Raw genomic sequence first — 15243 nt, forward strand, 5'->3', positions numbered from 1 at the left:
GAAAATAGTAAATAAACAGTAGTATATATTATCTGTAAGAGAATCCAACTTACCATTAATATCATTATTTGTATGTTTTCTTAATAGGAAATGAATAAATGCAATTTCCACAAGAAAATATCCGACCGATTGACCCAGTAACCAGTTACTGAAAGTTAAAAAGAATGAAGTGTGTATAAAAAGAACGTGCAGCGGCGTGAAGGGTTGTGTACTTGTGTCCAGTGGCTTTGGTCGGTGTCGGCTGCTTCTCTGCTTAGATTTGCTCTTCCTCTCTCTCTCTACACAGGTTTCTCTTTAATAGACAAACTCTCTACCTATTCTCTGACTCTTTTCTTGTTATAAACAAGGGTTTGATTCTCCTGTCTTCACAGATCTGTGCCAATCATTTGCTGTTTTGTTTGCTTTGGATAGGGAAAATATTACTCTTCGGTTTGACCTTTCTACTAATCACTTAATAATGATTGTGTGTTCATTGATCAATATAGACTTTAGTCTCTGTTTCCAGTTTACTGATCTTGATTTTAACCGTTACACTTAATAATAATAATCTGTATCAGGATTTATTTTTCTACTATTAATAACTAGTCTTCCAAGTCACTAATCTTTGTCTTACTGTATTTAGGCTATGGAGTCGTTTCTGTTTACATCAGAGTCAGTGAACGAGGGACACCCAGACAAACTCTGCGACCAAGTCTCCGACGCAGTCCTAGACGCTTGCCTCGAGCAAGACCCTGAAAGTAAAGTCGCATGCGAGACTTGCACCAAGACCAACATGGTCATGGTCTTTGGCGAAATCACCACCAAGGCCAAAGTTGACTACGAGAAAATCGTCCGTGACACATGTCGCGCCATCGGCTTCGTCTCAGCGGACGTCGGCCTAGACGCTGACACCTGCAAAGTCTTGGTCAACATCGAGGAGCAGAGCCCCGACATAGCTCAAGGAGTTCACGGTCATTTCACAAAACGCCCTGAGGAGATCGGAGCTGGTGACCAAGGTCACATGTTTGGGTACGCAACGGACGAGACTCCTGAGCTTATGCCGTTGAGCCATGTCTTGGCCACGAAGCTCGGTGCGCGTCTCACTGAGGTTAGGAAGAACGGGACTTGCCCATGGGTTAGACCTGACGGGAAGACTCAAGTCACCGTTGAGTACTACAACGAGAACGGTGCTATGGTCCCTGTCCGTGTGCACACCGTTCTTATCTCAACTCAACACGATGAGACTGTAACCAACGATGAGATCGCACGTGACCTCAAAGAGCACGTGATCAAGCCGGTGATCCCCGCCAAGTACCTAGACGAGAAAACCATCTTCCACCTAAACCCATCAGGGAGATTTGTCATCGGTGGTCCACACGGTGACGCTGGTCTAACCGGACGCAAGATCATCATCGACACGTACGGTGGCTGGGGAGCTCACGGTGGTGGTGCATTCTCGGGCAAAGACCCATCTAAAGTGGATAGAAGCGGGGCGTACATAGCTAGACAAGCGGCTAAGAGCGTTGTGGCTAGTGATCTAGCACGCAGGGCTCTTGTTCAGGTCTCTTACGCCATTGGTGTCCCCGAGCCGTTGTCTGTTTTTGTTGATACTTATGGAACAGGGAAGATTCCAGACAAGGAGATTCTCAAGATTGTGAAGGAGAACTTTGATTTTAGGCCGGGGATGATGACTATTAACCTTGACCTCACGAGAGGTGGGAATGGGAGGTTCTTGAAGACTGCTGCGTATGGACACTTTGGTAGGGAGGATCCTGACTTTACCTGGGAGGTTGTTAAGCCTCTCAAGGCAGAGAAGGCTTAAGAAGAGTCAGCTTATTGTTTTAACTACGTTTATGTTTGTTTGAAACTCTTTTAAATCTCTTTTGTGGCTTTCAGTCTGTCTTGTTTGTTTTTTTATTTATTTTACAAGTGTGATGTTTTGTGCTCTTTGGTTTGGTACTTTGGTATGATGTTACGTACTCCTTGATGGTTTTATTGGAGATTAGTGTTGTGGCAGAGCAAGACTTTTACTTAAGAAGACACTCAGCTTTCAAGTGCAAGTCTCCAGTATTCAAGACCAAAACCATAAGTTCACTGAAGAAAATGGATATACAGTTTTACTTGTACCATCAATACTATTAAAAGGATTATTGTTTCTACCAATGTTCAAAAAATCGGTATCGATCCTTTTTAAAGGATTATTGTTTAGGTAGTCGCTTAGACCGATTTTTATAAAACTTGCACCCATTTATTAAAAAAGTTGTTCTGAAAAATCCTATAGATTTGATTTTTAGAACACTGATCAAGGGAATCAGGGGAAGCAACAGAAGAAAATTAACTATAGTACAAACATCATCTCCATTGTTAAAATTACAAAAATATAATCATGTCAACAAAAGAAAAAATACTAATCAGAGTTACAGAAAGAGAATCCTCAGGTTCCAGAGAGAAAAGAGAGCTTTTACACACAACAACCTTCTAAACACATGTCTCTATATCTTTATATATTACAATATAGAAATCACACATTTATATAAAGTAACATTTATTTTATTTATAACTTAGAAGATTTTTCAACATAGACTTACACACTCATCTTGTTCCATAGTCCAACAACTCCCACCTGAACGGTTGAAACACATAAAGCACTTCTGGGCAACTCTTGAATAGAAGTGCCACACAGACGCAAACCGCAGCAATCGCCACCATTGACAGCATAGCTGGTCTGTATGCTACAGACCGGCGTGCTGTCCCATACACCAGCTTATGGTCACAGAGCTTGCACTGAAGCTTGTGGTTTCCATGTGTGATCTCCAACGCTGAAGAACCTGATTTTGTTTCTTTCTGCTCTCGGTCTGAGATAGAGGACGCAGGGATATTGACCACAACATGATCTTCAGTTGCTGACTTTTTATTGATCTTGCGTTGGATCAAGTGGATGTATGAGAAGTGACCGCGTAAGCGCGCGTAGTCTTCCGGTGTAAAGCCTGTGGTGTCTCTAGATGTTCTCCATGCTTCAATCCCCACCTGAACCAAATACAAAATAAGATAAGTTTTTTTTTTCGTTCTGAGAATCAAATTCAAAGTGAAAGAGATCAAATCACCATTGAGGGATCTTCTGTTAGAGCGTCCAACACATCTTCTGAACCATCTTTACCAGCTGCAATGTGAAGAGGTGTTAAACCTGCTGGACCAGCAGAGTCAGGTCTAAACAAGCTGTGTATTCTTTGCTGGTTAGGAACGACGTATCTCAAGAGCATTTCCACCATAGGCTTAGAGTTTTTCCTGACGGCTCTGTGAAGAAGGCACAGTTCTGATAGCGCGGCGGCATCAGAGGAAGTGTCACCAACAGCTCCTTCAAAGAGCATGTTCAGTAGCTTTCTGATCACAGCGCACCACTCTCGGTCCATTGAGAACTCGATGAGCCACTTGAAACGTGCTAATGAGAACACACCGAGCTTACTTCTGCGAAGAAGCCAACCGAGTTCATGAATGAACTCCATAGCTAGCTTAGCGGAATCAGTATCAGTGAACTCTAATGTGGTTTCGAGTATACGGATCTCAGAACAAACGTCATCTTCTTCAACCACTATGAAAGGGAAGAAACTGCTGCTGAGTCCTCCTTGGTCTTCAATCTGAAAATAGTTTGAGTCATATGAATAAACAAGTGACAGAGGCCATTAAATAAAAACCTCTCTCACCTCCATGAATCCTCGACCGCTTGTAATAGGCAAATCACAAGAGAAACTGACACACTCATTACTCTCCTTGAGATCATCATTCTCCTGAATCAAGTATTTTCCTTCTACAGCACAAAGTAACCTGAACAAAGACTGTTAGATATCAAAAGGAAGAAGAAGAAGATAAGGAAGGGGAAAGACTTCAAAGGGACATAGAACCTTGTGCCAGGTCGACGGAGATTGATGCCTTTTACTGTGAACTGAGCCTTTCCTGTTGCAGCAGCTACAGCGAGCGGTCTAACACTAATAATGTGGCTGTAATCATGACTTCTTAGCGGTAAAGAAGAGTCAACAACAACCTGACCTGTAAACCCCCCAAAATTCACAATTAAAATTACTTGCAAATATTATATTCAACTGATGAAAGTAATCTCGAAACTAACTAACCGTCGAATACAAATGCGTATTGGTTTTGCATCCTAACATAAATCCATCCACTTGTCCATAGAGGATCATCTGAGAGATCTAGAAGCTTGCTCAAGCTAAAGCCCATGTCATCAGAAAGCTGCAAAGCAAAAAAAAACAAAGTTGATAAGTTTGGAAATTTTAATCAAGATAAAAAGAAGAAATGTCAAAGTAAGCTTACTTCTTCCCAAGCAGTTTCAGCTTGACGAAGATAAATGGTCAATACGATGCAACCAGGTCTAATGTAGCTCTCAATGTCAGTTGGAGTATGAGATAGCCAGTCAAGAATCTGAATTATCAAAGAGAAGAGAAGATTAATATTAACACATCAGTATAAAAAACAAAGTTTCAAGTTGAGAAAATGGTACCTGTCCACGCAAGACAGGAGGAAAGTCATTTGGCTCTTTCCCAAATAGTTTGAACACAATCCTCCCTGTGCGCATCTGAAGAAGATGAAGGAGGTTATTATCAGCTATAGAGCAAATGGAATGGATGAGGTAAGAGATTCATTCATATATACCTGAGCATCTTCGCTGGAGCTTGATGGTGACTGGTCAGATGCTGAATCTGAGTTCCTACTAGTCTGATGTATCCAGGAAGGATAATCAGGAGAGCTTGTTGCTGGATTCGTAGTAGTGGTAGGAGGAGAAGATCTTTCGAGATCTGTGCCGCCATCATCAGAGTCTATGTAGATGTCATTCAGATCAAAATCATTTACTTTGGTTTGTAGTTTCTCTGATCTGTTCCCACTGGCATACAGTTCCTGCCGAGGAAGCTCAGGAGCTTGCTTCGAATCCTCTTGAGGAGCTGCAAGCAAACCCGATCCTCCTTGTAGAAGAAGTTCGACCAAGTTCTTCCCTAGCTGTTCACCAGCATGGCTGACAAGGCTCTTGAGAAGATGAGGCATCAAATCTTGATCACCTGATGATCCATTGGCTGCAACAACAGAACACAACACAAAGTTAAATAACACTAAATAAAACTAGAATGTCTGATGAGAGAGGTTTAAGTAAGTAACATACAGTGCATATTGGAGAGTATCTTCAAGAGACAAATCAACAGATAATTGCTTGATTGATTATCATCACTCAGGGGATTCCCATTGGCGGCAGGTTCAGGATTTGTCTTCCTCCTACGTTTGTTATGTCCAGCCAAACGTCTACGGCAGCTCCTCTTTCCTTCATCAAACTCCTCAAGAACATGGAACCTGGAACACAGAACAATCAAAAGTTAATTCCTTTTTTTTTTTTTTAATATTAACTTCATTCATCATCAGGCATACCTACTACATTGCTGACAAAACCGCTGCATGATTCCACCGACGAGTGCACTAGTAGCCTTAGAATGCATCTCACACACCTTATGGCGTCTATGATAGTCCTTAACTTTGCTAAGATCAGCTTCACAGCTCTCCACCTGACAAACCGAGCGATGATTTGTCCCACTTCCTCCTCCGAGTTTCGTCTTCTTCCCTTCTCTTTCACCATTAAGATCATAACCATTCTCTCCCAGCTTCAAACTAAGCCCACCACCACCACCATCTTCCCCTGTAGCAGCAGCTCTTCTTCTCTTCTCAACTTCTCTTGTATTATCATTCCCTTCATCAGAGCAAGAAGAAGAGGTATTTGACGAGTTCCCTAGTGGGAAAAACTGACGCCCCATGGTTTGGCTAACACCAGGATTCAACGGTGTTGCTATGAAGAGATCACCATCCCACTTCCAATCATTCAGATCCCACTCCACGCTCCTTTTGCCAACATCCATGGCTCTGTATCCATAGAAATGTTGACCCTCACCTTCAATTCTAGCTTCCATCACAAACAACTTCGATCCCAAATTGATCTTTGCAGATCAGAGGGAAAAGATAAAAAAAACAGAACTTTAAGGCTTCTTCTTATCAATCAATCAAGATTCTTCCCAAGAGATCTACAAATGAACAGATCCATGGTTCCAATTAGCCCCACACACACTTCTCAATACACAGATAAATCAAAAGACCTTTCAACGTATAAAACACTTTCAAACAAGACAACAACAAGAAGAGAAAACTGACCTGTCTCAATACTAAACAATCAAAGTAACAGCTGGAGAGACCTTCGAGAGGAGCCACTGGTGATGGAGAGGCGATGAAGATGCGTTTGTGGCGTGATGGAGATGAGAGTATGTGTATGGTAATGGTTAATTGGGGTAGTACAAAAGGTTTGGGGGAGAGAAAGAGTGAGAGAGAGAAAACCAAAATTAGTACATATCAAAAATATATAATTTTAATTTTAATTTTTTTTTAGGCAAAACAAAATAGTGGTGGACCACTTCTACACTGATAATATTTATATTAAAAATCTATATAAGATAAAAAGACATAAAATTAATTCTTTTGTGACTTTTGTCTACCTTTTTTATTGTCTTCTCCCATGTGGAGTAGTGTACTAATGGAGGTTAATAATCGACTGCTTCGCGGAGCATGGGGCGGTTTCGTGCACTTAGAGGTGCTATTGTCTGTGGAGCGGTGCACGTTAATGCGTTTTTTAGACTTTTAGTTAGTTGTGAGTTCGTTGAGAGGTAAAAAATCGAGTGTTTAGTAGTGAAGAACCGTAGTAATCGCTGATCGATAAAGAAAGTGTCGGTGTGTCTACTAGTAACTGAGTGAACGCGGTTTGACTTTGACTTGAGGAACCCGACTGGGCCAACTTTCTGTCTCGATGTGGTCAAAGTGGTCTGGGCTTTACTGGCCCACTTACTACTAACCCACCTAAATTAAATATTTATATTATAGATTTTGTTTTGTTGTTAATCTCGTTTTGTGTTTTGTTTTCATTCTTGTGATACATCTAATCATTTAATTAAGGTAGAATATTGGAAAAAAAATAATCGAATTTTTGTTAGTGAGAGTACAAAAAGAGACCAGTCACATGAGAAATATAAGGGAGAATCCAATGCGCTGCGTCGGATGATATATTCTTCCATGTTCCTCGTCATGATAAGCTTTAGAATCTCCAAAGGATCTCATTCCGTAATTATTATGTAATTTCATAGTCCTAAAGTATGATGTTCCTCACTTATTATAACCTAATGCTGTGATGCTGATAGTTATTGATTGTATGTGAGATTCCTTTCTAACTCGATTCATTTTCAAAAACAAAAAGAAGTAAATTGAGTTTTTTTTTTTTTTGTTAAAGAATAAGTAAATTGAGTTAGGAGCCGAATAAATGCATTATGTTATTATGATTTGAGAAAAGCACTACCAACCGCAGCGGCCAGGTTTCGGCAAATAATTCCCATAAACCTAAAAAGCAAAGAAAAACTTGAAACGGCTAATATGATCATTATATGGTTAGAGAAGGTGGAAGATTAATTAAATTGTGTTAAAATAATGGAGATGGTGGTCACACCAAAAGAAAACCATGATGATTCATCTCGAACATGCCCATATTTTGTTCACATGCAAAGATAACGACTTCATCTAGATACGACCCACAACTCACCAACCCACATTTATACATTTATTTATAAAGTTTTGTTGGCTGTTTCTTGTGGAAAGAAACGCATTATAAAAAGATAACGCGGAAACATGATACGTAACATAGGAAAGCTAACTAGTTAAGGCTGTATATATGCATACGTAGTTTTATAACTAAAATGGTCTTAGGAACGAGTATCTAAAAGAAGGCACTATAAAGGAAACTATATAGAATTTGCGGTTTTTAATAAATATTGTATAGTTGCAATGAAGATAAGCGACTCATCTCTATCAATATCAATGCATTTTGTTAACGTTAAAGAAAATAATAAAATATCTTAAGAATACAACATGGTTTAGAGGAAACCAGTAGATTTGGTCGGAAAACATAAATATTATTGTAATGAAATCAAAATTGGCATTTATATTGAATAATTCTACATAATACAGAAAACAAAAGGAAAATAATCCCAACATACCAACGGCCACACAAAAAAAACATGGTCGTTGAATGACGGCCGGCGGCGGAAGTCACGCCGTTGATATGTAACGATAATTCCGGTCATTTTTCAATTTAATTCGATAAATAAATAATCCAAATTAAAAATGAGGTGGCAATCTGGTCCGTTGGCTCTTGAGTTTCGTCAAACTAATCCAACGGCGACACCGCTGTCAAGTGACAGCGTTGAAATCCAGTCAAGGTAATTAAATTAATACACTAGTAGAAAAAACTATTATTTAAAATACAAAAATACAAAAAAAAAGGTTTGCGCGTTATGTAATTTAATCTTCAAGTCCTATAATTTTCAAAAGATCGCCACTGTTATCGAAAACTCAGATCTCCAAAAGAAGAAACTCGCTCTCACTTACCTACTACGCATCCTCTCGAGGTACAAAGTTCATCTAGATTTCGCTCTTTGTTGCTCTGATCCTCGATTCGAACCTGTAATCGATTATTTCTCGCTATTTATAGTAACGTTTCGAGTTCATTTGGTTCCGTTACGCTTCCTAGATAGTTGAATTTCATTATCAGATTCAGATCTCTCGTTTGATCTGGTTAATGTAGATTATATTATCTATTTGCAGATAGAATAAAATAAAAATGAGCTGCTTCGGGTGTTGCGAGGAAGATGATATGCACAAAGGTGCTGCTGATCACGGTGGCCACAATACAGCTAAACACTTTGGAGGTAATTTTTTTTTTTTTTGAATAAAGCAAGTTTTTGTTTTACTTATTGTTTGATTATTTGGTGTAGGGAATGATGGGAGGCACAATGCCTCTGAAGCTGCACAAAAGGGCGCTCCAGCTGTGAAGGTGCAGCCTATTGAAGTACCTACTATCCCTGTTAACGAACTCAAGGAAGCTACCGAGGATTTTGGATCGAGTTCTCTCATCGGTGAAGGCTCCTACGGAAGAGTTTATTACGGGATGCTAACTAACCAGCAGCCTGCAGCTATTAAAAAGCTTGATTCTAACAAGCAGCCTGACAATGAGTTCCTTGCCCAGGTTTGCTTCCTTTCTATAAATAGAGTTACTAGTATTAATGTTTCCTATATTAGCTAAACTTGGGAACTGTCGCTGCTTGCTCAGGTTTCCATGGTGTCGAGGCTGAAGCATGACAACTTTGTTCAACTGCTTGGCTACTGTGTTGACGGGAACTCGAGGATACTTGCCTATGAGTTTGCCAAGAATGGATCTCTTCATGACATTCTTCATGGTACAGTTTTAAATATATCTATTTTTGTGGGCATTACTTTACTTTAACATCTGTCTTTATTATTCCACAGGGAGAAAAGGAGTGAAAGGAGCTCAGCCAGGACCTGTCTTGTCGTGGTACCAACGAGTGAAAATTGCGGTTGGAGCTGCGAGAGGGCTTGAGTATTTGCATGAGAAGGCAAACCCTCACATCATTCACCGTGATATCAAATCAAGCAATGTCCTACTCTTTGAAGATGATGTTGCCAAGATTGCTGACTTTGATCTCTCTAATCAAGCTCCTGATATGGCAGCTCGCCTTCATTCGACCCGTGTTCTTGGAACTTTCGGTTACCATGCCCCTGAGTAAGTTGACACATAGCTTCTTCTTGTGAACAAAAAATGTAATAGTGTGAGCTCCTCTCAAGTCTCAAATGCTCTTGTTATTTTTTTATCTTGACAGATATGCGATGACCGGTCAGTTAAATGCCAAGAGTGATGTGTACAGCTTCGGGGTTGTCTTACTGGAGCTCCTTACAGGTCGAAAACCTGTTGATCATAGATTACCCAGAGGCCAGCAAAGTCTAGTCACATGGGTACTGATTCCTCTCAGTTTTTAACATCTTCTGTCTTCATTTATCTCAGTCTTATAAAAATCCATATTAACGGTTACCTATGCTTCAGGCTACACCTAAACTGAGTGAAGACAAGGTCAAACAGTGCGTTGATGCAAGACTTGGTGGCGATTACCCTCCAAAAGCTGTTGCCAAGGTATTTAAAACATTATATGTCTTTGGACTTTTGAAAACGTAAACGCTCAGGTGATTCTCTCTGCTTATCTCATATGTGATGTTGGTTGATGAAACGCAGTTAGCGGCGGTTGCAGCGTTGTGCGTGCAGTATGAAGCAGATTTTAGGCCGAATATGAGTATTGTTGTGAAAGCTCTACAACCTTTGTTGAACGCTCGAGCCGCTGCTCCAGGGGATGGATTACATTAGCCAACACCGGAATATTTGATATCTCCGCCGTCTTCCTGAATATTTGATTTCCACATATACAGTAATCAAAACTTATAGTGTGCATAGAAAATCTATTTTTTTTGTTACAAAATTAAATCCGTCACCGTTATTTGGATTCTTGCTTTTCTACTAAACTGCTATCTCTCCCATACAATTTCTGACTGCCTAATATTATTATTTTCATTGAAGTTGTGGTAAAAAAAACAGAATCATAGAGATACTTCTGGTTAATTTTTCTGTTATCAACTTATCAAATTTGTGTGTATATAGTACTTATAGTATACAGCTTCTCTGTTACTAGCTAATTAGCTATATGTATATTTCTTAAATATGTTTATAAGACAAATTTTATAACTGACTCATAAAATAAGGAGGAGGCTTCTGTTTGAGGACAAGAAAGGTATACGTACTTCAACTACTACAACTACTACTCAAGCTAAGTATTTGGTGACCCCAAAACAAGTGATTTTTCTACCTCTACCTCAACTACTTCCAGGAGTTACTTCTACTGCCATACTTTGAGATATTGTCCAACCTCACGCATCTTACCACGTATGATCTTGCGGGAGGGTATTGGGAGATATAGAAGATCGACCCAAATCCAAGATCAAGATAAACATGAATATATTAGAATAGGAAACTTATCATTATCTATATTGTAATATTCCATATTAGTGTAGGAATTAGGTTTAGTCATCTCATCATACGCATATTGTAATCTATTCTGGATGAGAGTCAATTATACTTCTTCCAATTCTATACTCTCATCAATCTTTTACATGGTATCAGAGCGATAAGATCCTTTGACCTAATTTACTACACCTACTACTACTATACCGATGTTGGGCCCACATCGTCCACGCTTCAGACCTAGATGTCTGAGCGTGAGGGAGGGTATTGATGAGAAACATCCCACATCGGAAATATAAGAATTAATCTACTACTATATAAAGGGTTAGGGCCAATCCACTCATCACCAATTGGTTTTAAGTTGGAAACTCACAATAAACCTGAATCTAACAACAAGATCATGGCATGTCCGATTAAAAAAGCCACAATTCACGCATTACCATCAGTTTATCTTTGAAGAAATAGTAAAAAAAAAATCTAAATATAGCAAAACCATATAAACATCTATATATACACGTAACCTTCCTTTTTCCTTACTCTAATCCTTTCCAATCCACGTTGAAGTTAACAAAAAAAAAACCAAAAAAAATGAACACTCCTATAAAACTCGCCTTTCTCATTCTATGCATCGCCCTAACCGCAACCGCAATCATAGTCCCAGCCAAACGTGACGCCGTTACACCCGAACACGAGAAAGCCGTCGCAGGAATATGCAGCGTTGTCCAAGACAAACGTCTCTGTAGCATAACCTTGAAAACCGTCCCAAGCAATGATCCAGCCGTTCTGGTCCGTCACTTAGCCACTGGTGCAGAAACCTCAGTTAAAAAGGGATTGAAGTTCCTCTCCGGAATCAAACCCAAGTACAAAGGAGACAAATTCGCCACAGCTTGCATCACCAGCTGCGAGAAACAGCTAAACAGCGCTTTGGAAGACTTTTCAGATTTCTGGAAAGCCGCGGGAAAAGACATAAAGAGCATGGCTAATAACTACTTCACGTGTAAGAAGAAGATGACCTCGATCTTTAACTACCAGTCGAGTTGTCTCGACGACATTTACGACAAACCGTTGTTGAAAGAGGTTCAAGGAGGGATAGGGCTTGGGAAAAGAATGAGCGGCGAGTCAGTGGATGTGTTCGCTGGAATGGGCAAAGTCTTTAACACTCTCAACATTAAGACCAAACTTAACCAGAAAGATACCGATTCGTTGCTCCCACCACCTTTGTCCTTTTACTACTATTGATTTATTTATATAATTAACTATATAAAAAAAAAAAAAGACAAAATGTATGTCATTGTCAATGGTGATGAATAATTTGCATCGGTTGGTTTTTTAGATATCTTTAGGAATCTTGTAAAGAAAGGTTCCTTTTGATGTATGTTTGTAACTAATATGTTTTGTAGATAATCATGTATGGACCTCGTGGTTGGAAAGGATGTGGAAAATATGATTATCTAATAATAATAAGCTTAATTGATAATGTATTTTTCTTTGGTAAAAATGTTAAGAGACTAATATTGATAAACTTAATTGATGAATTGATATTGTATTATTGGTATATAATATGTTTACGTTTTGACCTTCATGTATGTACATTTTAAATATATTGTGTTGACATGTTCTATATTCTAAAACTTTGATCTTAAGATCAATGTGATTCGTGATCATTTAGAAATCGCAAGCTTCTTTGATTTAGAACTGAGGGTTTTAGTTGGAGCTGAAAAAATATGGGATTGAAATGGTACAAGAGGCTATATTGCTCATGATTATGATATGCCACGGTAGAATTACATTACAAAGCAAAGGAAGCAAAGAACTGGTGAGTTGGCAGTTCAAGAAGAAGAACCAGCTAATTAAGCTGGCAAGTTAGTTTGTTCGATGTGTAATTTCCAATCAAAGAAGCTTGATGTGAAGACTCAAACCGCTTTCTCCTTAAAGCATACCAACATGTTTTACTTGTTCCAAGACAAAGACACCATTGTATTCCTTTGTTATTAAAAGACTAAGAAATACTCAAGGACAACGAAAATACAAACTACAAAAATAAATCAAAACACCAAACTCAAAAGTAGCTTGTCTGAATTGAATCATCGTTTCCGCATCAATGCTTCTTGCTCCACCACAAGCCTCTCTCTTTCTTTTTATGACCTATTGACCAAGTAGTAAGATAGAACAAAACTGTTTTATAAATTCTACGGTGCTACAAGATAACATAAACACACATTTCCCAAGTTCCAAAAAACAAGAGATATAACTTCAATATAAACGTACTCTCCTAAACCAAAAGTCAAGAAAATTAGAAATGCAAGATCATTCCATACGGAACACCAAAAAGATAGAGTTCATAGGTATGGAATATAGTAATCTTCCAGTTAGCCAGTACACATCTAATGAATCATGCAAGGACTGGTCGTTGAAATGATAAGAACATTATAATGTAATCATATTTACATGTTCTATGCGTGTTGGTTGAGTTCATAGGTATGGAATATAGTAATCTTCTACTGCTGGATCATCCAAATCTTCTTCTGCTCCATTATTGTTAAGATCACATGAACCATGATAGAAATGGAGCTCTCCTTCAACATTTATTTCATGCTCAGTTTGTCTATTGTTTCTTCTTTGCCTTTTTATAGTTTTTTATCAACATTTTTGTTTTGTTTCTTTGTAATTTATTCTTCTACGAGGTCTTAAAACTCGATATGTGGATGCGGTAATAGCTCCAACATCATTTGCAACAGGTACAAGTGGATTTTTTCTCCATTTTCAGATATCGCCAATGGGTTGGGAAAATTTGGATCATCTCCATTTTCAAATATATGCAAAAGATACTTAAATCGTTAGCGAGTTATTGGATGTGAAAAATCCAATCACCACGAGACAAAGAGCTAAATCTTCACCGAATATATAACTAATTCATCAGTTGTTGATTGTACAGTGATTGTTCAGGTTTTCTCTTTTGTTTCTCGAGATTATGACATTTTGCATATCTCGGGATTAATTTATCCCCAGCCTGCAATACAGCTCCAAACATGCATAGACACTTTCTCATAGATACATTTTAGTGATTCTCATTAACACATTAGCATGGTCAAATGAAACATTTACAGTGAAGCATAGACAGTGAAATGAATCATGGACAGTGAATCGTGGACAGTGTATCGTAGACATTGAGCCTTACTAGCAGTCTGCCTTGATGCCATGAGTAGCTGAAACCAGCTTGTGGATGCTATTGTGCTGCTCACTTGGCTTCGCATTTTAGGCACTTAGTGAAGAATATGATGCGGCTTAGGCTAAACATACTGTGAAGTAGCTTAGGTATATACATAAATTAAGTAGGTGTGTAACTATCACTCTATGAAACTTAACTAACAAATTTAACATAAGATTAACTACCATTAATAAAACACCATAAGAATTGTAACGGCGATAAAAGCTTGAGATATATATAGACACTATACTAATAAGAGATCAATATATCAACATCTTGATTTACATAACCATTCTTAAGTAAATCAATATTTTCTGATTATTTTACGTATGACAATAGTTTGTCTTCTCATATAAACATAGTATGTGAACCAAATAATGTCTAAGCAAGTATAAAGTTGTTATGCATATTGCCACAGACAATATATGCGTTCTGCCGAGCTAGTTGCTGTGCATTCTTTTGCAACTCCTTATGCATGTTAACTTGAGTGTAGTCAGGATGATATTGTTGCAACTTCATGACGAAAGCGTGGACATTAGTGTAATCCTCCATCTTGATGTATGTGGGGATCTCAGGTTTCACTGGTTTGTAAGGAGGTGAAGAAAAGGTTCTCTTGTAGATCTTGTATGCAGAGTCCTTGAAATAAATAAGGAAACACAAATGCCGAATTTGTAAATTCTTAAGTGAAATCTAGATGAAAATAAATAAGGAAACACAAATGCCGAATGTGTAAACATAAATAAGGAAACACAAATGCCGAATGTATTCCCTGAGGTGAACTCCCTTGAGGTGACTTCTGATTTCTCACGGCTCGGCAGGTCCTCTAGAATGTATTCCATTTCAATGAGTGAGTCGTGATCATCTCCTTTGTCATCTCCTTGTTTCTTACTTTATTAACTGCTTTTTGGCTAGTGTTTCTTCCTTCATCATAATCTCGAAAAACAAAAGAAAAAACTGCACAATATCTGCATAGCCAACATATAATAAATTAATTATTCGGCGAAATTTTACTTTTAGTTTTTTCTTTTTGTTTTAATCTGTAAAGAGAGTTTTTTTTTTGGTGGACTGTAGTGGTAGTTGCTGGTGAATTATTCGGTGTCTAATAAAT

At 38.5% G+C, this 15243-nt stretch overlaps 4 protein-coding genes across 8 annotated transcripts; 3 read left to right on the top strand and 1 right to left on the bottom strand.

Moving 5' to 3' along the window:
- LOC106342828 (S-adenosylmethionine synthase 2-like) lies at nucleotides 1-1997 on the top strand. Of its 2 annotated transcripts, none has more exons than XM_013781866.1 (2): nucleotides 1-286; nucleotides 623-1997. In XM_013781866.1, the coding sequence occupies exon 2, from the start codon at nucleotides 626-628 to the stop codon at nucleotides 1799-1801; it is 1176 nt and encodes a 391-aa protein (XP_013637320.1). In that variant the 5' UTR covers nucleotides 1-286; nucleotides 623-625; the 3' UTR covers nucleotides 1802-1997. The 2 variants fall into 2 exon arrangements, with proteins under 2 accessions (XP_013637320.1, XP_013637321.1); XM_013781867.1 differs by lacking the exon at nucleotides 1-286 and adding an exon at nucleotides 318-429.
- A 323-nt stretch (nucleotides 1998-2320) lies between these two features.
- Nucleotides 2321-6355, bottom strand: LOC106341801 (squamosa promoter-binding-like protein 1). 4 transcript variants are annotated; one of them, XM_013780524.1, is made up of 11 exons: nucleotides 6178-6355; nucleotides 5407-6050; nucleotides 5147-5331; nucleotides 4645-5060; nucleotides 4493-4567; nucleotides 4306-4413; nucleotides 4107-4224; nucleotides 3879-4023; nucleotides 3681-3801; nucleotides 3084-3614; nucleotides 2321-3006 (listed from the first exon to the last, which is right to left on the bottom strand). In XM_013780524.1, the coding sequence occupies exons 2-11, from the start codon at nucleotides 5937-5939 to the stop codon at nucleotides 2572-2574; spliced, it is 2667 nt and encodes an 888-aa protein (XP_013635978.1). In that variant the 5' UTR covers nucleotides 5940-6050; nucleotides 6178-6355; the 3' UTR covers nucleotides 2321-2571. The 4 variants fall into 4 exon arrangements, with proteins under 4 accessions (XP_013635978.1, XP_013635977.1, XP_013635980.1 ...); XM_013780523.1 differs by having other exon boundaries at nucleotides 4645-5063; XM_013780526.1 differs by having other exon boundaries at nucleotides 5407-5892; nucleotides 6178-6348.
- Nucleotides 6356-8342: 1987 nt separating this feature from the next.
- On the top strand, nucleotides 8343-10485 carry LOC106341802 (probable receptor-like protein kinase At2g47060). Its single transcript, XM_013780527.1, has 8 exons — nucleotides 8343-8471; nucleotides 8668-8771; nucleotides 8838-9088; nucleotides 9173-9299; nucleotides 9370-9643; nucleotides 9741-9873; nucleotides 9962-10048; nucleotides 10148-10485. The coding sequence occupies exons 2-8, from the start codon at nucleotides 8684-8686 to the stop codon at nucleotides 10274-10276; spliced, it is 1089 nt and encodes a 362-aa protein (XP_013635981.1). The 5' UTR covers nucleotides 8343-8471; nucleotides 8668-8683; the 3' UTR covers nucleotides 10277-10485.
- A 966-nt stretch (nucleotides 10486-11451) lies between these two features.
- LOC106340373 (pectinesterase/pectinesterase inhibitor-like) lies at nucleotides 11452-12408 on the top strand. The gene has a single exon (XM_013779254.1). The coding sequence runs from the start codon at nucleotides 11516-11518 to the stop codon at nucleotides 12164-12166; it is 651 nt and encodes a 216-aa protein (XP_013634708.1). The 5' UTR covers nucleotides 11452-11515; the 3' UTR covers nucleotides 12167-12408.
- Nucleotides 12409-15243: the final 2835 nt, after the last annotated feature.

Source organism: Brassica oleracea, chromosome C4, assembly GCF_000695525.1.
Source record: "Brassica oleracea var. oleracea cultivar TO1000 chromosome C4, BOL, whole genome shotgun sequence".
Classification (NCBI taxonomy): domain Eukaryota; kingdom Viridiplantae; phylum Streptophyta; class Magnoliopsida; order Brassicales; family Brassicaceae; genus Brassica; species Brassica oleracea.